At 41.9% G+C, this 23,111-nt stretch overlaps 3 protein-coding genes across 3 annotated transcripts; 1 reads left to right on the top strand and 2 right to left on the bottom strand.

Moving 5' to 3' along the window:
- Positions 1-2,812: 2,812 nt before the first annotated feature.
- On the bottom strand, positions 2,813-6,705 carry LOC129378920 (bucky ball-like). Its single transcript, XM_055059426.1, has 5 exons — positions 6,639-6,705; positions 6,328-6,567; positions 3,509-5,518; positions 3,202-3,309; positions 2,813-2,966 (listed from the first exon to the last, which is right to left on the bottom strand). The coding sequence occupies exons 2-5, from the start codon at positions 6,563-6,565 to the stop codon at positions 2,938-2,940; spliced, it is 2,385 nt and encodes a 794-aa protein (XP_054915401.1). The 5' UTR covers positions 6,566-6,567; positions 6,639-6,705; the 3' UTR covers positions 2,813-2,937.
- A 2,185-nt stretch (positions 6,706-8,890) lies between these two features.
- LOC129378919 (bucky ball-like) lies at positions 8,891-11,727 on the bottom strand. Its single transcript, XM_055059425.1, has 7 exons — positions 11,590-11,727; positions 11,365-11,517; positions 9,862-11,286; positions 9,679-9,780; positions 9,273-9,365; positions 9,130-9,201; positions 8,891-9,055 (listed from the first exon to the last, which is right to left on the bottom strand). Exons 1-6 carry the CDS (start codon positions 11,600-11,602, stop codon positions 9,170-9,172), a joined length of 1,818 nt encoding a protein of 605 aa, XP_054915400.1. The 5' UTR covers positions 11,603-11,727; the 3' UTR covers positions 8,891-9,055; positions 9,130-9,169.
- Positions 11,728-12,437: 710 nt separating this feature from the next.
- Positions 12,438-23,085, top strand: kbtbd2 (kelch repeat and BTB (POZ) domain containing 2). The gene is made up of 4 exons (XM_055059424.1): positions 12,438-12,599; positions 14,508-14,994; positions 18,306-18,471; positions 19,120-23,085. Exons 2-4 carry the CDS (start codon positions 14,822-14,824, stop codon positions 20,677-20,679), a joined length of 1,899 nt encoding a protein of 632 aa, XP_054915399.1. The 5' UTR covers positions 12,438-12,599; positions 14,508-14,821; the 3' UTR covers positions 20,680-23,085.
- Positions 23,086-23,111: the final 26 nt, after the last annotated feature.

Genomic DNA, 23,111 nt, shown 5'->3' with positions numbered 1-23,111 from the left:
CTACTGTTGCCATCTGAAGAAATGCATCAAAAATAACCAATCAGAGCCAGGAGGCGGGTCTTAGCGCTGTCAATCAAGCTCCTGAATGTGCTGCAGCTAATCAAGAAGAAACACAGTTAAAGAAAAAACATTTTTCCACCATCACCAGTGGCTATGCTAAGTAGCTTTAGCATTCAAGACAGGCTGTGCGGACAGGGAGAAGCTAAAGCCCGCCTCCTGGCTCTCGCTGGTTGTCACACCATAAAGACATTTTGAACAAATGATGACAAAAAAATGTTTTTATAAAATTACATACTGCAGCTCTAATCAAACAAGTGTTGACCCAGAAGGTCGGGTTCGTTTGAGGAGGTGTGAATGATAATTGATAACTGACTGGATTCAAATCAACTCTGGTGTTTGAATGAATATAACGCTCCAAAAACAGGAAGTGGACTACAGCACAGGGCATTCTGGGTAAATACAACCAAAACAGAATGATTCTTCAGGCTCAGACTAATCAGTCTGATCAATTTAACATTCAGGTTTATGGTGCTGCAGAAATATTGGAAGCGTTTTCCCCATTCATTTTAACTGGACTTTAAATTGAGAAATGTAAATGTTTGACACAAAATGCTGAACCTTTTTAGGTTTATAACATAACTTCACCATCACCTCCTACTGTAAAGCCCTGAGAGCCAATCACTCCGTCACATTTACCCATAATGCAGATGTCATGAAGATGGAGCAGCGGAATGAAACAAGTCAGATATGAGCTGTGAGACCATCCACTCTGGGCTTTAGATCCGATCCCTGAAACCAGCAGATCTGGAGGGAAATCATGCGATGCGCTCCACCGATCCAGCTTTTCTAATCTCGTCTAGCTTCGCAGAACCTGATAACCGCAAACCACTAAAGAGCAGCTTTCTGTAAAATCCAAAACCTCTCCACTGTTTCCGCTTCAAACAAAGCAGACCGAGAAGAAAGCAGAGCAGAGGTGGGTGGAGAAGCCAGATTGTACTCAGGAGTTGCACTTCCAGGTACTTTTACTCAAGTAGAAACAAAAAGCAACTTCCAAGAAATTACTCAAGAGTAAAGAAGTATTTGGTAAAATGTACAAGTTCAGAATGACTGATCAAATGACCAAACATTTACTATTAAAAAATTAGATCATTGCAAGGTGAGGATTTTGGTATTTTAAAGATAAAAAAATACCATAATTCTTTTAAATAAAAAGTAAAATCAGGCAAAAGAAAAATGTTTAAAAATCAGTCTTTCAGAAATATTTGGTTAAAAGATGTTTTTCATTCAGTGGGTAGAGAATCTAGAAATGTTACTCAAAATTAAAAAAACTTAATAAAATGACTAAACAGTAAAAAAAAATGTTTAAAAAGTTACTCAGATAAATGCAACTAGTTACAACCCACTCTGCATTTATTGAGTGAGCCGAGTAAGTGGTGGCCTATTCCAAGGTCCTGAAAGTCACATCAACTCCCAACACAAGCAAGACAGAAACATGACTCCTGGTTTCACCTCCCCTGCAGCAAGGAGGCCATTTTGGCAACACGTTGCATGTTTCATCCAGAACAATGTCGCTGCAGCTGGTTTCATTACCTGAACGTGTCGCAGCGTTGTGCAGCGCTAGTGCTAATGGTCTGCTGCGCCGTGATTTACTGTTTATTCAGTACAAACGTGTATTTAAGCCCACGGGGAGAAGCACTTTGTGCTCAACGATCAATAACTACACCACAGCCACTTTAGCAGCTTGATAAGAAAAATTATTGGTCTAATTATTTCTTTTTCGTTTAACTAATTCAACCCAGAGGCAAAAGTCTTTGCCCCAAACATCATTAATAACTTGTGTTCCTGTCATTTTTGCTGACCTAATCAATAAAAGGGCAACAATATGTTTATTTTAGCCACTTTTCATTTAAGTTCTGAGCAAAGGTGGGACAACATCTGTCTAATATTACTTTCTCATTTTAGGTAAAAGGTGGTTTGATTATATTACTGTAAAGTAGGGACTAATATCAAATTAGAAAATGTGATAACCAGTGGGAGCATCTGAAGTACAGATTTTTACCAAAATTTTCACTAAAACAGAAAACTGAAACTGGTTTTTAAACCTTTAAAGACATCTCCAAAAACAAGATGGAGAATTAAAGCTGTCACAATGACATTTTTTCTGTACAACAAATTGTCCCAGAAGTTACTGCAATAAACAATTATATAATAAGTTAAATAATGGAAGAACACATTCTGACACATCAATAAACTTAATTTAAAAATTAAAATCCAGAAGAAAAACAAGCAGGCCCAACATCTGGATGTGATCAAATCAAACCTGAACCTTCAGAGCCACAGAGAGATAGTTATAAAGTCAGCCTTTCATTGCCTGCAGAACATTTCCAGGATTTAAGGACTTATGCATCACTAAGATCTGGAGAAACTCATCCATGCCTTTATATTTGGTTGCATTGTACAATGCAACCGTCTTCACAGCTTCTGCCTTTAGGGCAAAACAAAAAGCTGATCCAGAACGCTGAAGTTGCCAAAATGTTGCAGGTTTGACCACAAGAGAACATCAGGGTTTCACAGAATGGCATCAGAGGTGGTAGTTTTTACTTAGATTTAACTATACAAGTAATGTGTTTGTAGTTTCTCTACACTAAACCTTGTTTAAAGCACTTCTCTTCCTCAAATATCATTTTTGTCAACCCTGCAGAGGTTTAAACTAAACTAGATTGAGTTTTCTGAACGGAAACAGCGCCCTCTGGTGGACAAATTAGGAACAAAGACTCAAGATATTTGCAAAAATGATTAAATCGGTGTTTATTTCAATATGAATAAATAGTGAACATTGTGATTATTTACATATCCAAAAAAGTGTAAAAGACTTAATTTAAGTGCTGATCATTAAAACAAACAGTGGCTGTACTTTAAGTTGTGCTCTTGTGCAAATCAGCATCTTGTTTCTTTTGTGCAGATTCCTGAAGAAAAGATGGAAAAAGTGTTAAAATCGAGACAATGAAAGTTAAACCATATGTTTCTAACAAATAAGGAAATAAAGGAGTTGGACTGCAGTACTTAAACAAGTCTTTTTTTTAATGCAGTAAAATATACTTTTGTTGTTCCCAAAGTGAAATTGTTGTCAAGCTGCTACAACTATTAATGTGTTGATGTTTTTCTTTTGAAAAACAGAAAAGTGAAACTTTAAAAGCAAACCTTGTGATTGTGGTTGAGTTTTCTTGTGGTTAAAGTGCTGTGAGGTGGCTTCCTTCAAGAAGCAGCCATTGTAAGTGTTGAGCGTTTTGTCTCTCCATGACCTCTCTGCTGAAGACAGTGAGGTCAGAGGTTAGCTGCTGCTGTTCTTAAAACTGCTTTAAACACTGAACTGAAATAAACAGCTCCATGAAAAAAAGATCATTTTGCTTAACCAGATCTAGAAATCTTCACCTGAAACTAGTTTAAGACTCTTGGAGTCTCCATTAAATAAATGTAGCCCTATGATTTGTTAAAGTCGCTGGCTTACCACTTTGCCGTCTGTGCATCAGGTACATCTGGTCCAGGTTACTCCACTTTTCCTCATGGGAAACTGGTTTGACACAGTTCTCGTCAATCTCTTGGATCGTGTTCCCATGCGGACATCGGCGGAGTCTTTCCCAGCCAACCGACTGATTCTGCAGATCGTCATGAGAGCAGTTGCTCTGTCTGACCCTTGTGTGGATTGTCACAGGACTTTTAGCTGCCGTCTGCCTTGGTGCCAGCGGCTTCTTGCAGTCCTGTCCCGTCCGACATGAGCTGTTCCCAGAAGAGTCACACTCTGTGTCGTGTCCATAATGGGGAGAACAAAGATCCAGACTGGAGTCTTTTCTCATGAGTTGCCTCTTTGTGTGAGATTTGCAGGCTTCACATGTTGGTAAAAGAACATCGTTCCATTGCTGGAAAGGAACCGCTTTCCTTTTCAAGCTTCGGCCTTCACACGCTGAACTTGGAGATGTGCTGATCCTACGTTTCGCTGTACATCTGGTACAGAGTCGCTCATTGTTGGACCAGCGAGAGCGCAACATGTTCTCATTGAAATTTCTGCTCAGGCAACATTCATGGTCAGAAAGACTTTGTCGATCCACCTTGCCTTTGGGTTTGTACCTCTCTTTTGGTTTCCGAACATTAGGTTGTTCTTTGTAATCCATGTTAAGCTTTCTTCTCCTTTTAGACATATCCAGATTATGGAGATTCCTTGGTCTGTTCTGCTTCATTGGAGCTAGTGGGGTCTTTTTGCAGTAATAGCTATGATTAAAGTCAGAAATCCAGCTGGTGGAGGGAAGGTAAGCAGGCAAAGATTCAAAGGAGGTGTCCTGATGATCCTGGTCATTTGTAGTTTCAAGCTGGTGATGCTCTCTGTCTGATTCCTGAAGGGAATTATCTGGTAGAAGGATATTGGTTGAAAGAGTTTCCTCTACTGTGTTTGTTAGCTCAGGCAGTGGAGAACCATCTGTAGCAGGGTAGACATTTGCTTCAGACATCTCTACAGTGGAGACAATTTCCTCTAGTTCAACTGTTGATAGTGCAGGCATCTCGGTTTCAGTGATTTCCTCAGCAGGAACCTCCTGTGTCAACATTTCCAACTCCTCAGTTGAAGCATTCAGTGTTTTATTGGAAGCCTTCATGAAGGCATTCTGGACAGGGGAAGTCATGAAGGATTCCTCTGCTGACCAGACTGTGGACTCAATCTTCCTCAGTTCATCCAGATATGTTGGATCAAATGGCACCTGAACAACTTTGAGGTGAAAGCTTTTTGGGGTCACATTCAAGTCTTCATCAGTTGAAGTCTCTTCAGATTCGTTTACAGTCACAGGATCCATTTGGTTCATGGGATCCTCTAGAGGAAGACTCTTCTCCCCAGTGTTTGGCTTCCCAACTACCAAGATGTCTGGACAAACATTGCGCTCCTGCTCACACTGGTCTGCTTGAAGGTCAAGACCCTCATCCTGCAGGATACCACTCTGGGTAGGAGAACTATGCTGAACCAGATCCTGGGGAAAGCTGTGGGACATTTCAGGAGCCTCTTGAGCGTGGAGCAGTTGGAGTCCCACTGGTGTGGCACAACATTCAATCCTCACCTCCTCGGTCTGAATCACAAAGGTGTCATTTGATGGCATCCCGGCAGTGGAAGAGGGCGCCTTCTCTTGGAGTTCTGAAGGGTATTCCTCCTTCTGTACGGCAAAAGCCGGTGACTGGAGTTGATCTGTAGCAGCATTGTCGGCGGAGTCGCCAGTGGAGTCGCCACTGGACCTTGGGGTGCTGGTCCTATGGACTGAGAGAAGTGGCTCAGTTTGAACCTCAGAGCTGGTCATTTCTTTCGACGCAGAGTTGTGTTGGTAGCGAAACCTGCGGGCTTGATAGGCCATGGTGTGGTAGTACTGGGGGTTCAGCATGCGTCTGTAGTCCATCAGATGGAGGTGGGTGTGGGGAACAACAAAGCTAGGTGGCTCCATGTAGGGGTTCGGCTGATAGTGGGGCATCATTGGTAGGCCAAGCCCTTGATAACAACACAGAGATATTCAACTTTGGCAAAAAGGAAAATATATCATTCTGCTAGTGAAATTTGTAGAAAATAATGACAGATTAGAATACATGTGACACTCTGGGCCTCTAAACACATGACCAAGGCTGGGGAGGGAAGACTAGAAAGCTATAGTACAAACAGTAGTACAACTGTACATTTGAAATGAAGCAATGGTGCAAAACGTAAGTTTTACAGCTTTATGAGATTTTTTATTCACACTTTCAACCACAAAGTCTTTACTTTTACATTTCTAAAGATGGGAAAGAAGACTTTTGCAGAGATTAAGAAAATTTCCGAGTACCTGCCCAGGATGTCAAACCAGACACGTGTTTCCTGACCTGCACTGCGTGTTTTGGCCACCAGAGGGCAGTGACATGAGAAATATGGAAATTTTTCATAATAGTTGAAAAAATCTTACAATACTGGACTAAAGTTAACATTTTGAGCCAGTTACATTTACATTTTAAGTGTTTTTCATTCAATGGGTAGAATTTTTTTTAAAAAGAAACACTTAAAATTAAGCTCAAGTAAAAATAAAAAGTACAATGTAGTAAAGATACTCCTAAAAGTACTTTCTCAAGAGTTACTCAAGAAAATGTAACTGAGTAAATGTAACTAGTTACTACCCAACTCTGGATGCTGAATGCAGAAAATACCAACAAGAATTTATTTTTTCTGCCATCTCTCTGGCACCCCCTGTATCAGAGCGCCCCAAGTGTCTCTTATTGTACAAACCCATTTTCTGCAACAGAAATGTTAATAAGCCATAATCAGAGACTCACCTAAGCCAGGGTAGCCGTAGTATGGGTTGTAGGGCATAGGCATGGCTACCGGCCACTGCAGACTCTGCATCGGCAGGTACTGCTGCGAAGGCTGGATGTAGAAGAACGGCTTATGGTGCTGCTCCTCCAGACGAGGCGGACCAGGAGCAGAAGGCTCAGGTCCCAGCTTTGGGTTCAGGTTTTGACCTCTAGGGCCCATACCGAAGGAATGCTGCAAGTTAGGCATGGCTGCTTCCATACCTGCACAAAGAGAGACAGACAGGTATGACTGAGGAGTCAAGATTATGTCCTGGGGATAAAGTTGCACCTACATGCAAAGGAGAAGAAAACATCCACAGAGAACCTGGAAGAGTTTTCCTTTATGCTTTCAAGTGGAAACCAAACTCTCACAAGCAGAAGCTACCAGGTGATGATCATCCAATTAGAGCTTAATGAGCAGCTGTGTGAACCAATCACAGAGGCTTATTCCAAACAGGTGGGTGTGGTACCATTCACTCACATGGTTCCAGAAAACAGCTGCAATTCTCTAATGACACAAAGGCTTAAAAAGTCAAATCCTTTTGATTTTTACACATCTCTGGTAGAATCTGTTTCTCTTTGGACAATCAGAGGTGAATAAAAATAGCACTACTTAACATATTTAGGTAAAAGTAAAAAGTAGCCATCCAAGTAAGTGATGAAATTATAGATTATTGAGTATTTTAGAATGACATAATCCGACAGACTAAAATATAAAGTTAAGTGAAAATTTGGGTATTTTCAGGAGCAAAATGACAATTTATATAAGTAACAGAAATGAGTAAAATGAGGCAAAACAAATAAATTTGGCTCCAAATCAGTTTCTTTCAATAAAAAACATAAAATTTTAACAAAAACTGCAGGTGTGTGTCTGTGTCTGCTGAGTTTTTGGTTAAAATATGGTTGTTTTGTCATTCAGTGGGAAGAAAATCCAGAAATTTTACTCAAGATTAGCCAGGCAGCATAGCAAAAATACTCCTAAAAGTAAATAAAAAAAAGTTCCTCACATAAATGTACTTGAATAAGTAGCTACTACCCAACTCTGCATATAATTATCAAACAAAACCAGTTCTGTTTATTCATAAACTATGGAGAACAAAACAACTTGTTCTAAAACTCAACTGCAGATTAGAAGCATTTGGAAACAAACTGTTTTACAGATACAACTTTCAAAACTCAGATATTTTGTCTGACTAGAAGATCTAAACTCAGACATTTAACCACAAATATATTCAGCATTTCAAATGTTGGATAATGTACATAAATTGTGTTCTATATTTAGAATGTGTTGGTGAGTATCCAGTTAAATATTGTGAATTATTTCAGAAAGTGAAACCTGTATAGCATATAGATTCATTAGAAATAGAGTATTTCCTGTACTTTTTATTATGACTTAGAGATAATGAAAACCTCAAATTCAGCATTTCTCTGAAGAGTAAAATATTGTAGTGCTGATTTCAAATGTGCTGGATGTTCACAGGAGTAATCATAGAAAGTTGGTTGGAAGGAAAACCTATGCTAGGAAATGGTGCAACAACAACAGAGAATCACTTCAAAGAGTAGACTGAGGCACAAGAACCACTGTGTTGCAGGAGAACCAGAACTGGACCATCACTCTACAGTCCAAAGTTTTCAGATAAAAGTAAAGTTTGTGTTTTATTTGGAAGTGAAGGTCTCAGCACCTGGTGGAAGAGTGGAGTAATACAGAATCCACATTGCTTGAAGTCCAGAGTGATTGTCTGGCACCTCCAGGTTATCTGCTGGTTCTGGTCCACTGGGTTTTCTGACATCCAGGTAATGCAACCATCTACCAGGACATTTAGAGTATTTCTGCCCACAAGCTTTATGGAAATGCAGATTAATTTTCCAGGAGAACTTGGTACAAACCCACAGAGCCAAAGGTACCAAAAGCTGGTCCAGTGACCACCGTGATACTGTGGGTGATTCACCAGCATACTGGTCTGACCAGAACCAGAGTCGATGGAGTATCGTCAATGGCAAGATGACACCTGAACCGATAAGATGAACTGAATTCAGCTATCAAAGCAACCTGGACTTCCTTACCCCTCAGCAGAACCACAGGTTGATGACCTGCATTGATGCCCAAACCAAGAACTGGTGCAAAGAAATGACAGTTTTCAGGAGCAGAACTTCAAAAAGTCAAACCTGTCTTAGGTTGAAGAACATATATTTTCATTTATACATTTGCTGGCACCTTTTAGCTACTAGCATAGCTGCTAGCATAGGCACTGTCAGGATAGCTAGTATTTGAAAAATTTCATGATTAAATTATACTAAAAATAGTTGGTTTCTTAGAAGTTTTCTTTACAGCATCCATTGGGCAGCTGATTACTTTTGGAAATGAAGTTATCAGTTCACACCAATAAGTTTTTATTTTGGTGTTATAACTGCAAAATTCCAGCTACCCATATTTCTAGTCCTTTAGGATTCCACATTTAAGAAGAGCAAGCCATTGTGGCTGGTTTAGAACAAAAGCACCACAACAAGTTTGGATATTTATATTTTATTGGACTGTCCCCAAACAGTGGCATCTTCAACAACCTTTTAGCCCATTTGTGAGATCAAGTTATCTTTGGTGAAAGGCAGAATCACTGCAATTTTTTTGTTCTTTTATACAACTATGCTTCTTGTGCAGTGCATTACACCTGGTGCTCCATTATCCCTCAACCTTTACACCTTTAGGGGGGACCTGTAAAAACAAAAAGTGGTAAATATGTAAATAGATGTTAAAACTATTGGTCATTTGAAATGATTGCCACCTACAGTTCAATCCGTTTTGTTCAAAACTCAGTCAAGGAAAACGTCAACATCTTGGTTCTCCTCTCACTGTGGAGCCTGAAAAACAAATCAACATTTTACATTCACATAATGACCCAAAAAATGAACCCCTGCTCAAATAAAAGTACCTCTTTCCCAACTTAATGGAAGCACCTCTTCTTCACCGTCCTGATCATCATCTCTAGGCCTGTGGTACATCACTTTCCACTGAGGGCTTACTTCTAAATAGTTGGGTTAAGAGAAGATTAAGAAGCTAAAACAAACAGTCTTTTACTAAAATACCTACAAAATACAAAGTAGAACAGCATATTCCAAACTGATCAAATCAGTCCCTCAAGGATGTGTGCTCAGTCCCAGGAGTTGTTCTTTTAAACATGACAAATTCAAATTCAACATAAACCTCAAGTTTTCTAATGAAGCCAACATGAAGGATATAAACATGAAAAAGGATATTAAACCATTGATCAGGCAAAGACTGTTTTGTTGGGGGTAAAAAACTGAAGAAATTGACAACTTGGGTGTGCTAAATGTTACCTTGTCTTTCCAGAGGGGTGGCATGTCTTCTACGGGGAATCGCTTCTCCAGCCGGCCATTGGCCTGGGCCTGCGGTGGCCACATCCGCTCTGCAGAGTCCATCTGTGAGCAGATTTATGGGTCCCATCCGTTTCTGCTGAATGCTTTAAAAAAAAACAACAAAAAAAACAATTCTCTACTTACCCTGACAAGTTCTACACTGCAGCTCCCTGCTGTCCAACTCCTCGGTTTCTGCTTCAGCAACCTCCTGCTGACAGGCCTCATGACTCTCCACCCATTTCATGGTGTCTGGCAGCTCTTTGTACTGGCCTTTCTTATACCAAGGTTTAGCTGAATGTCTTTGGACAGTTTGAGTCTTCTTTGCTGCAGAATGCTTCCTGACAACCACTCTGATTGGCTGCTCGGACCCTCTCCCGTATGCACCCTCTTCTTCAGAGTCTCCAGCTTCATCATGATACACTTTGTTGCTATGGATTTTGCTCCTGCTTGTCCCCTTTTCCAAGTTTTTTCCACAACAAGCACACGCGACCCTCTTCGACTTTGGCAACCATGCCTCCTCGTCATCGTCTGCCGCTGGAGGAGATCCTCCAATGACTGCCGAAAGTTTCCTCCCAGCGTACATATGCTTTGGGAAGAGATCCGTGTCGTCCAGATCTGTAGAGAACATTTCATCTCTGGAAGACAGTTCGTCCAAAGATGGACTGAGGACACTCATGCGCTCATGTGTAGTCTGCATGGGAAGGTAATTGTAATAGTAAGGTGCAGCTGGGGATGAGAGCTGCACAGCTCCGGCAGTAAAAACACCATCAAACGGTAGCTTGATGATCTGGTAGTCTTCATCGGGTTTGATTTGATCGCAGGAAGTCATTGAATCTTCTACCTTTAAGACTTTAGCCTCTGTAAAGACCAGCGGACTGGAGGGAAGTGAAGATTTGTGGACCTTCTCAGTATCATAAATTGGAACACTTGAGTCAGTCATCGAGATATTTGATTGAATATCTGGGACCTCTGTCTCATGTGAGACAAAGTGTTCGTCTGGTGCCAGCTGATGGAGACATTCTTCATGAAATGAAGAGCTGTCAATAGGCAGCTCCTCCTCCAGTCTTCCTGTCCAACCTCCTTCTGGGCTCAAATGGTCCAAAACAACTTTATTGGACTCACCATCATAAACCCCTGCATTGGAATCACTTGAAGTCACACCTGGAGACTCCAAAGGGCCATGATTTGGCTCCAACCGCAGTGGGTAACCCTGCTTTTCAGCTTTTTCTTCTACAGGAGAAAAGACACCCGAGGATTGAGAACCAACGCCAGAGTCCAGCTCTCGGTCGGTGCTCTGAAGCTCTGTGGTTCGGATTTTATCCAAGCACTCGATTAGCTTGTTTATGGCATCATTAGGGTCAGTTTGAGCCCCTGAACAAGCAGTTTCACGACGTCCCGGAGGTTGTGGATGGTACTGTTGACGAGGTACATCTCCCCAAGCTGGTGCTTGGAATCTCGGTTCAAACATCCGCCTGTAATCTACAGGATGTAGCGGGGCATGTGGTAAAACAAAGCCAGGGTAAGGCATATAGGGGTAAGGATGCAGGCTGGGGCGGCCAAAGTTAAAACCTATGAATAGAGTTTGAAAAAATTGCTCTGAGATTCACTATGTGAACGCATGATCTACATATGTGAATGGCTGAATACCTGCAGGCAGTCCGAAGTGGCTGTATGGGTTCGTAAGCTGCCAGGGAGGGCAGAAATAATATGGCTGAGAAGGTGGCTGGACGAAGAAGAAAGGCCTGGGATGGGAACTTCTCTGAGCTCCACTGCCAAAGGGGGGAGTCTGTTTGCTTGGATCTACAAGACGGATTCAAATAGCTTCAAACCACACATTGCTTCATTTTAAAGTTGAAAATAAAAACGACTTACCTTCCATTTTCATTCACAATCTCGCTGACTGTCGGAAATAAAACACACAGGGATGAAAATAAATAAACATCCCAAAGTTTCAGAAAAATAAATAAGTTACTTTAACAATTTATGACTGAACAGAAGTAGAAAAATGTTGCTCTATGAAGCACAACAGTCATTTCTACTGAGTAAAAAGCCGACCTGCTGCAGGTAATTAGTTATATAGCAAACAGCTTGAGACCCATTAGGAATGTTGCCTTTGGGGTCAACAGGGAGCCTTATGTCAAAATAAGTTAAAAATAATAATATTTATAATATTAAATTGTTGCGTAAATATATAATAAAAACACTGAATTTCAATTCATTTAATGTAGATATTTGGTTTGTTTAACTTTGGAATTCAAGATATTTTAATGTACCTTCTGTTTTTTTCTTAAACATTTCCACAACCTTAAAACATCATGTTACTTTATAATTGTCAATAAACAGTCAATTTTTGTGCTTACTTGATCTACCTTAAATTTGATGATTTTTTTAATATATATATATATAGATGTTAATGCTTTGTTTTTTGAATAAATTTTAACAGTGGAAAATAGATTTCCAATATTCATCGACTTAAATTATTTTCTATGCGTATAATTATGACGCAATGTATATTTTTGTGCTCTTAATATTTGTTTTTAAAATTCAAATTGTAGAAAAAAAATCTTTCACTACTGTGGTATCACAATCTATCCAGCAGAGGTCGCCATGTCGCCATTCTACCGTTGTTATGTTATGGTCTGTCCAGCAGAGGGCGCCGTTTCTCCTTACAAAAGGGCAGGTCACTGGGTTTGAGTGCAGTATCCTCAGTTGGCCTCTGCTCTGTAGAGGCGCCTTTGATGCTCTAAGAGGTTTGTCCGCTGCTCGGCGCCGACTCATAACAGTCTTCACCGTCTCAGTTCGGCCTCAAGGGTCCAGTTTACTCTTCATACCAACGGAATAACATCAGGAAGGTTTAGTGAGTGGAACTCGCCGAGGATAAAGTAAGTAATGTAGTATTTTCTTCCTTGTCGGAGGTGTTTTACGGAAGAGGCGATGCGTAGCTCTGGCCGTTATTAGCTTAGCGGATGCTGTTTGATTTCCCTGTCATGTTTTTTGACACCACAATCTTCTGTCAGAACACCAGACCTGGATGGTGGTATCTGACTCCTTCATCTCTGACAACCAGACAGTGTGCCCCAGCGAGTGCCCCGTTAAACCGAGCCGGAACTGTGCAGAGTGGGGAAAGCTAAAGCTACCATGCTAATGCTAACATGCTGTGAATCAGACTAGAGCCGCTGCTTCAGTTCTGACAGTTTTATTTTCCTCTCAGATTACCAAATACTCCGCTATAAAGCGAGGGCCAATCTGACCATGACTTTTTGTTTTATCCAGGCCGGAATGAAGCCACTCAATCGGGTTGTTCCTATGGCGATAGCGTGCTAATGTAGCTAATTAGCTTTGGGCTAACAGAAACATGTTAACGGGACAGATTCGCAAAATGTCAGCCTCTAGATCAAAATAAACCGGCTAGTTAGCTGGGAGTGATGCTGACCTTGGCAGCTGCATCATTTCGGACAATTCTAATGAAGATTATAATATGGAACCTTGATTTTGCTTAGGATTAGTATTAGAGCATGATATTTTGATATACATAAACTTGGATAGATTTGCTTAAAAACCTGCACTAAGTTGTGTAATATTAAAGCTAGATTCTTGAAAACACTGTAATTTGTGAAAACAATATTCTTTTTCCGTTTCCATATTAGGGATTAGGAAAACCAGAATAGTTAGAAATTTGGACAGACTTGATTTATATTAAATATGAAATGTTTATGCTGCTTTTGACATCATGTTATGTATGATTTATGAACTGCAATCTTCCAACTGAAGCCGAATAATAGTTTTTAAAGCCGCAAAAAAGAATAGAAACTATTGAAAACACAAATTTTACAGTTTCTGGGATTTATGACCTTATTTTCTTTTTTAGGACATGCTAGTAATTATATTAAAATTCTTATCACAGGAAAAAGTCCTGAAGCTGCTTCCAAGACATTTTCTTTCTGGTAAAATTATTTTCAACTTGCTAATATTGCGATTATAATTAAGTAACTTTGTAGCCTGGCTCTAATATTTCATTGTATACAACTTACAGAAGGGATAATTGAGAAAAGTCACGTTTTGAAACTATTTTCTGTCACTTGTAATTTCTGTCTAGAAAAGAAAGTGTGGAGGAAATAGGTTCTGATATGAAAATGTCTTTTTAAGTCAAGTAATCAAAGAAAAATAATGTCAGATTTAATTTAGAAGTCATATCATCAGGACAAAATGTTTGCTATTAGACCTGGTGTACAAAACCTGCTAACTTTCTCTTTAAGCACTTTGAATTGCCTTTGCTGAAAATATGCTATATAGATAAAAATTCCTCACCTTTTATTTCAGTGTACAAGTGAAAGATAAGTTGTATATTTTGTTGGATGCCTCCTTTTTATGTAGATATATTTTTTATTGTGATATAAATCAAATGCACTTGTTAGGATTTGGTGAACATAAGCAAAACAAAATGTACAAAGGAATAAGAGAGCCCAGTGCAGTCCAAGACAAAGGAGCTGGTTTTAAGTCAGTAAGTCCTTAAAATTGTACTGGTCCACTGGCAGATTATTTTTCACTTATAATCAGTTATTTTTCCCATGTCATGTTATAATTGAAACCAGTGGAACAAGCAGTTTTTCATAAATTTTAAGAAATTATTGACTTACAAAGAGCTTCTGTATTTTGCTATAAAGTTACTTGTACAAGTGACTTTGTCTTATTTTCAATGTAGTGGGATATAGAAAATAGACCAAGCATACTTGCAAAACTTTTGTTTTTACAGTGTGTTTTTAATAATAAAAATTCCTGTTGTTTTCCAGCTGCCCTTGATGTGACGGCGCCGTGGCGGAGTTGCCCTCTCTACCTCCGATCGCCCTCCGTGCCTCGCCGCATGACGTCCGATGACCGCTGACCCTCGGAGGGGAAACCCTGTCCTCACCCTGCATCCCCCACTTCCTGTGAACTCCTGAGATTTCCCCACCCCCCACCGCCTGACACCTCCACCTGTTCCTGTGGAGGTGTGGAGGACCAGAGAATAAATCCCCCCTTTTCAAATTTCTCCTGGTTGGTTTGAGTCCGGTTCTGCCGGCCACGAGAGTTTTCAAAGCTGGGGCGCGATTCCTGGGATGCAACCATGTCGGGTCTGAGTGAGCGCAGGCCGGTCAACACGGACTACGCCGTCTCGCTGCTGGAGCAGCTCAAGTTCTTCTATGAGCAGAAGCTGCTGACGGATGTGGTGTTGCTGGTGGAGGACGCTGAGTTCCCGTGTCACAAGATGGTCCTGGCCACATGTAGCTCCTATTTCAGGTGAGCAGGCTGCTTTATTTAATTGTTGTCAGGGTTTCCTCCAGAGTATATTCAGCCTGGCGGGCCACCAGGCTTTACTTACCCGTGCCAGGCTAAGCGTTTTGAAACTGGGGCTCTGTTTGTCTTTTTTTCCTGTTTTCTTTCTTTATTTTGAATATTTAAAATGTCTTCCAGATCCAGTGTTGAATATCCTTTGTAATTTAAGGTTTATTGATCTTTCAGAATGTGTTTCTGTGTTAATATGCCTTTACCATAATAATACTTGAAAATGGTGTGAAGAATTAAAAAAGAATTATTTGTTGCAATAAGTTCTGGGACAATTTATCATCCAGAAAAGTTTGTTTCTTTGACAGGCCTACAGAAACAGTAATTATATTTTGTCCATTTTCTTTTCTGTTTTATTTACAAATTTTTCTGTCAACTTGACATTTTTTAACACTAAAACACAGTGGGGCAAATGATGAACTTCCCCACTGCCCTACCACAGCACTTAGCCAGATTTCTGGGGGAAATAAAAATATTTTTAAGGAGATTATCCACTTTGAAAATCAATCTGAAAAAGTTAAATTATAATTTTCACGTAAAACTAAGCTCATTTTAGGGGCTCCAACTGTTCGAAGTTGGAGAAACAACAGAGGTAATTGAGCATTTTCATACAAATTGGATACAATAGTACAGGAATGTTACAATATGGAAACCATGGCTGGGTGGACCTGGCTCCGCCTTGGAGCCGCAGCGCCTCCTGGAGTTTCCACCTCACACAGCAACCCTTCCCCTCTCAGCTCCTTCAGACTAGCCAGCTGGAATTGGCAAACACTTGGTCGAACTGCTGAGATCATTCTAAAAGCTTTGTTAATAATAATGGAGCCATGTTGTGATGACTTCCTGAAGCCAGAGTTTCAGAAAGAGCAGGAGTTTTTAAAAAGACAGATGCCCAATTTCAAGGCGCTAAATTGGCTGAACTGAAAGTCACAGTTATTTTATTTAATAAAATGGTGATTTGTGCCTGGAAAACACAAAATACTGTCACTTTAATGGAAAGACGCAGTTTCTAAAAAAAAAAATTCAACTTTATACGTATATCAACAAAGTTTTGGATAAATTTGTTAAGGAAACGCAGCTACTGTTGACTTGACCTCCTGGGCCGAACAAAATCATATCAAGGTCCACCAATGAGCCCCCGGACCGCGCTTTGGCTGCAGAACTAGAGTTCCAGCTCTTGTTCTCCAACCAGTTCCTGGTAGATTCAGGGAAAAAAATGAAGTAATTGCAACCAGACGTTTTCCTCTTTCATGTGCTCAGCGTTGCATAATGCAACGCTGCTGCATAATGAGATGCAGCAGTCTGTACGTTTCGGCTGGAAATCTGCTGCATCATGCCCCCTCCCCCACGCGTTGCCTGTCTGGTGCGGACAGAGTGTTTCCCCCTCGGGGTGCGGAGATGTCGCTGCGTTTCCGCCGAACTCCTCCTGCTTCCTCTCCATCCTCCACGCCTGGCTTCAGGGGGAGCAGCCGGACCGCAGAGCGGAGGCGGAGGGAGGGAGGGAGGGAGAGTCTGGTCACGTAGCTCTTGTTAAGAGATGGAGGGGGTAAAAGGGGTAATTCCGCAGGGTTGCGTAATACAGCCTGGCAGGTTTAGCCCCTGCTGAGGCCAACACACCCAAAAAACCCTCCTCTGTATTGTTCAAAAATCACATTTCTTCTTTTTCTTTTTACATTTTGGTTACAAAAGCGTTGAAATCCCTGATAATTTGAGTTGTGTGTTGATGTTTTTCTGGATTATTCAATCTGTCGGTAAAGGTGAACCTTAATGTTGAGTTTGGAGGCAGAAACTGGTGAAATGTTTTCCAGATGAGTCCGTCCTCTGAATGAAATGAACAATCACGCAGCAGCTGGTTGACATCATGCTTCCCACCATGAAGCGGGCGGTTTTATCCCAACAGCAGGTTTATCTGGTCTTCATCCTGAGGAGGAGGAGCAGGAACCTTTTGATTGGCTGCTGAGGTTTCAACATGGCGGCGTTCTAGTCAGGAAGTCTGGAAAATGATTTTTGATTCAGGAGTTATAGCTAGATTCACTTTTAACATGGAGGATATGCATCCATCCTCCTGCTCAGCCATTCATTCAACATTTCATCCAACTGTCCATCCATCCATCCATCCATCCATCTGAATGTCCAGCTGTCCCTCAGTCTGTCCATTCTTTTGTCCTTTACTCTCTCACATCGTCAGCTGTCTCTACGGCGGCCAGTACATCCCTCATTCTGACAGAAGATTCCTTTGGTAAAAGCAACTTGTGAAATCGACAAAAATAAAAATGAAAAAGCTAATTTATAGGTTTCAGACATGCTAAAGTCACAGCTGAGGTAAAAATAGCTGATCAGGAATAGATTTTCCTCTCTGAGCTGATCACAGATGCTTTGGTTAGTGCATCAGGAATCTCCTAACATCAGAAAATGCTTCTGTTTTCTGTGGGAAATGTTGAAGGAGATGGTGAATCCTGACCGTTTAGGATTCTGAATAATTATTTCAGTGGTTTTCAAAACATCAGAGCTGCATCTTTTTTACTGCAGAGTTGCTTCAAAAACATGCCAGTAGTTGGGAAAGGTGCTGTTTTTCTTTAAACTGTCGAGGCTCAGTAGTTTCCTGGTTGGGTTACGTAACTCGCCGTGTGGACGCTGGTGTAGAATAACACGGGCAGCACGGCGGTGTTTGGACTCCAGCAGTGGCCGCTTCCAGGTACCCAGGCTCCGGCTGGGAGCGTTGGCGAGCTTCCAGCCGTCATTAAGAGGCTCTGTGTGTTTTTAAAAGAACAACGCTGGGTTGTGAAACAGCCAACATGACCCGGTTTGGAGACCCAAACAGAAACATCTGTTCTGACTTGGTCCAGTCTGTGACTTAATTTGACATATATGAGAAAAATGACCAAGAGAGGGCAGTAAAGATTAGAAAAATTTTGATCTAAAATTTGATGGTTATGTAGGAATGTGGCTGATTCTAGTCCCTCCATTATTAAAATTCCTAATTTATCTGCCTTGAAGCTTTGTTAAATTTAGCGCACCGCAATGAGTCCTCATGAATGCTAAGTGCTATTAGCATAACTTAGGGTGACTAAACATAGATTTTCATTGAAAGAGGTGCATCCTCAACCACCCATCTACTAAGACTTGTTTTTTGTTCTTTTGGATAGGCTGTATTTTTTTCCCTGAACATGTCTGGGTTTTTAGTGGTTTTTGTGCAGTATAGTAAAACAAATCAAACAATTATAATAATAAGTCCATGTTGCCCACCACTGCTGGTGTTTCCACTGCAGAGCGATGTTCATGAGCGGCCTCAGTGAGAGCAAGCAGACCCACGTCCACCTGAGGAACGTGGACCCCGCCACGCTGAAGATCATCATCGCCTACGCCTACACGGGCCACCTGGCCATCAGCGACAGCACGGTGGAGCCGCTCTACGAGACCGCTTGCTTCCTACAGGTACGTCTCGCAGCCCCTCGCTAAAGTATCTTAGCATTTTGTTGAGATACAAACACAAACTTCAACTCTCCATAATTTGGCTGTCATGTAACAAAATAATCGACGAGACACTGATTACTCAACCTTGAGGAACTCCAGAGGAAATTTTTCAGCAACAACGCTTGAGGAAGACGAATTAAGACCCTGTTCAGATTTCTAGCTATTAAAAAAATCTTGTGTTGTTTTACTTTTACCTGGTTTGTAGACTGAAAAATAAAAAAACTTACCACGTTATCAGTGTTTCATATATTGGTATTTATTGTATTTTGTGTTAAATATCTTGCACTGCAAAAAACAGTATCTTACTAATAAACAAGTACCAGTTAGCAAATTATTTCACTTTAACAAGATATTTTCCCATGTTTTCAGTGAAATAATCTGCCAATGGTACAAATGCTTTCCCATCAATATTAAGGAATAACTGACATAAAACAAGCTTCTATTTCTTGCTGAAAGGTTATCTGTAAGTTAGTTTTATCTAATTTCAAGTGTACTAAAATATTTACAGAAGAAACGAAACCAACAGAACTTGGTAAGATTTTGTGTTTTTGCAGTGGGTGTGTACTGGAACCTTATTGGACAGATTTGTGATGCGTTTGTCTCGTTCAGGTGGAAGACGTCTTGCTGCAGTGCAGAGACTACCTGGTGAAGAAGATCAACGCTGAGAACTGCGTCCGCATGCTGAGCATCGGCGACCTCTTCAGCTGCAGCGAGCTAAAGCAGAGCGCCAAGCGCATGGTGGAGCACAAGTTCCCCAGAGTTTACCGACAGGAGGCCTTCCTGCAGCTCTCCCATGAGCTGCTCATCGACATCCTGAGCAGCGACAACCTCAACGTGGAGAAGGAGGAGACGGTGCGCGAGGCGGCCATGTTGTGGTTAGAGTTCAACATGGAGGCACGCTCACAGCACCTGTCCTCTGTGCTGAGCCAGATCCGCATCGACGCGCTGTCGGAGGTGACCCAGCGCGCCTGGTTCCAGGGTCTGCCGCCCAACGATAAGTCGGTGGTGGTGCAGGGCCTCTACAAGTCCATGCCCAAGTTCTTCAAGCCTCGCCTGGGCATGACCAAGGAGGAGATGCTGATCTTCATGGAGGCCATGTCGGAGACGCAAGGCGAGAGCTACGTCACGTCGACGTCGCCGCCTACGACGATAGTGTGCTACAGCCCGCAGGCGGAGAAGGTGTACAAGCTGTGTAACCCGCCGGGAGACCTGCAGAAGGTCGGGACCCTTGTTACCCCCGACAACGACGTCTACATCGCCGGCGGTCAGATTCCCCTCAAAAACTCAATAGCCAACCATGGCAGGAGCGGGAAGCTGCAGGCCGTGTTCCGCTCGGTCGACAGCTTCTTCTGGTTCGATGCGCAGCAGAACGCCTGGGTGCCGAAGACCCCCATGCTGTGCGCCCGCATCAAGCCGTCGCTGGTCTACTGCGACGGCTACATCTATGCAATCGGCGGCGACAACGTGGGCGGGGAGCTGAACAAGCGCACGGTGGAACGCTACGACCGCGAGAAGGACGAGTGGACTATGATGAGCCCGCTGCCCTTCGCCTGGAACTGGAGCACCTCGGTGGTGGCACACGACTGCATCTACGTGATGACGCACGACCTGATGTACTGCTACTTCCCCCGCGCCGACGCCTGGGTGGAGATGGCCATGCGCAAAACCAGCCGCTGCTTCGCCTCTGCCGCCGCCTTCGGCGACCTCATCTTTTACATCGGCGGCCTCCACGTGGTCAGCAACTCCGGCATCCGCATGCCGACCAGCACCATCGACGGCTCCTCTGTCACCGTGGAGATCTACGACGTCAACAAGAACGAGTGGCGCCTGGCCGCCAACATCCCGGCCAAGCGCTACTCTGACCCGTGCGTGCGCGCTGTGGTGCTGCTCAACTCGCTCTGCATCTTCATGAGGGAGACCCACATGAACGAGCGCGCCAAGTACGCCATCTACCAGTACGATGCGGAGGAGGACCGCTGGTTCCGGCGGCAGCCTGTGTCCGAACGCGTCCTCTGGGATCTGGGGAAGGACTTCCGCTGCGCCGTCGGGAAACTTTACCCTTCCTGCTTGGAGGAGTCTCCGTGGAAACCGCCGACGTACCTCTTCTCCCCTGACGGCGGTGAGGAGTTCGAGGTGGACGGAGAGCTGGTGACCCTCCCCCACGTATAGCTTCTACTTCCCCCCCTCCATGACACAGCAGAGGAACATTGAGGAAGGGGGGGGGCTGTAGCGTTAGCGTGAAATGTGCGGAGGGTCCGCCGGACTCGATTCCCCTCGAATATAAACCCATCCTCCTTTTGGTTCTGGTTTATTTTGCCAGTGGTGACATCTGTTAGATATTATGTCGGTCATACTGTTTCTACAATGTGATAATCTCAAACTAATTTTGTGACGATGATGATGCACTTAACTGGTAAACCTTCTGGTTAACGGAAACTGTACCAAAATCTCTCCTCTCTGCTAAAGAAATACTCCACAGAAAATCAAAGATCACTGCAACTGGATGTTGAATTTTAAGGTATTTCAGCGTCTTCTTGTTCGAAGACTTGAGTTTTTATAAATATTTATGCAGCTTTAATAAAATAAAGTTCAGAAAATGATAAAAGTGAAGCAGCTGCGCTCAAAGGGAATAAACTGGGTGGTATCTCAGCTATGGCCTGGATCTTGTCCTCGTGTTGCCTTCTCATTTGTTTAATTTTTCCCCCTAAGAACTGGAACACATAAAGAAGGAAAATGTGCTGCAGAGTTTTCTATAAACACAGTTTATGATCCATCCTTAAAGGAAGGAATTAACAGATATTCCCCATTTATGCATCAAACCTCCGGCTTTCGTTTCACACGTCTACCTTTTCATTTCAGTTATTCCCTTTTTTGTAATTCATTTTTTAAACATTAAATAAAGATGGAAACTTTATTCATACCCAGAAGGAAGCTGAAAAAAAAAACTGCTTTTATGAAATATTGGATAGACTTTAACTGCCTTCCACATTTTGTATTATAAAGTAGCTGGGCTGATTAAAGTTGGTTTCTTTAACCCAGTTTTTTAGCCTCTGGTGGATTTAAACACCTAAAATATCCCAACAAAATACGGTTAACAATGTTTAGAAAAGTCACCAGAATACTCCAATCTGATGTGAAATTAAATGTAATTTAGCTTATGCTTTTAATTGGTTTCATTTTGGTGACGTCATTTTGATCCCTTTGGCTAACATTAGCTTAAGCTAACCAGTAAACCGTCGTGTTCTTGTTTGTTGTTGGGTCATTTGACATGCAAAAAATGGAACAAACTTCGATTTTAAAATGACTTTAAACCGTCAGCTTTCCATATAGCGGTGAACTGAACCGAAGTCGAAACAAAATGGCTGAATTTAGTCATGATAAATGTTGAAGGAACAACCAATCAGAAATCTGTCTCCATTTATACTTCCGCCTTCAACCATTGCATATTAGTTTATATATGAGGGCTTTTTTATTAATTCATAAACGTGCTCAAATCCCAAAATTTAATTCATTCACTTATTTTGGTTTGGAATTATGTTCAAACCATATTGACAGCACATATGTAAGCCTGCCTGAATTAGCTAAAACAAGCTAATTACTATTGCTACATTATTACTGGAGTAATAAAACCACATTTCCCGACAGCAGGCTAACAAACTCGGTCGTTATAAATCATCCCTTTTGTTTTTGGCCGTAAACTGCACAGAATAACAAGAATTTGTAAAGAAAATGTATTTAGAAAACTCACTTTTTTTCTTAGAAGCGTCCCACAATGTTTGAACTTTGATTTTTAGCGGAGTATTCCTTTTAAAAAATAAATAAAAATGGGATCATGCATTTCCTTAAAAGGCCTCGCAGACGAGCGGGTCGTTTCCGGAGGACCGAGCGGAAACAGCGAGCGGCAGGCGGAAGCAGTTTGCTTCAAGACGGGGTGGCTGCAGGTCCAGCCACTCGTAGCCCCGCCTCCGCCGCTTGAGGCTCCGCCCTCTTCCTCCAACTGACCCCGCCCCTCATTACGTCACGTCTGCTGCACACAGGTCTTCCACACAACCAGCAGTTCACACCTCAGTCTGTCTGTTTCTTTCAATGCAACAAACAAAACTCCACTCGCAGTGAAAAAACAAACAGGTTCTGGGCTCATGCATTTTTTTTTATTTCTAAGCTGCTGAATTATATAAATATATAAAAACTATATTTTTCATATGTTTAAAACAGCTGTTTCAGTGTGGAAGGGATGGGTCGGCGTAACCAGGTCTATTTTGTATTAGTGTCTTTCTTTTTTATTATTATTTAATACCCGACATTACTGTAGTGTGATTGTAGATCTTCATCTTCTTATCCGATTACATTTTTTCTGGATGAGTACTGAGAAATCTTGCTGCTGATTGGCTGAGAGAGGAGAGAGCTCGATAAAATGGTGGGTGGGGGTCTTCCTTCTAAAACATCTTTAAAACATGAGCACAGGTGCTTCATGACAAACCTTACTAGCATGTTTGGCTGCATCATTTTTCCTTTGGCACTGTATTTTGGATGAACGTTAATTTATTAAAAAATATACCAAAAACGTTCTGCAAATGGCCTCTGGTGTTTGGTTTGTTCAT

Source organism: Poeciliopsis prolifica, unplaced genomic scaffold (assembly GCF_027474105.1).
Source record: "Poeciliopsis prolifica strain line A6 unplaced genomic scaffold, Auburn_PproV2 SCAFFOLD054, whole genome shotgun sequence".
Classification (NCBI taxonomy): domain Eukaryota; kingdom Metazoa; phylum Chordata; class Actinopteri; order Cyprinodontiformes; family Poeciliidae; genus Poeciliopsis; species Poeciliopsis prolifica.
This window is presented reverse-complemented; position numbering and strand designations above follow the sequence as displayed.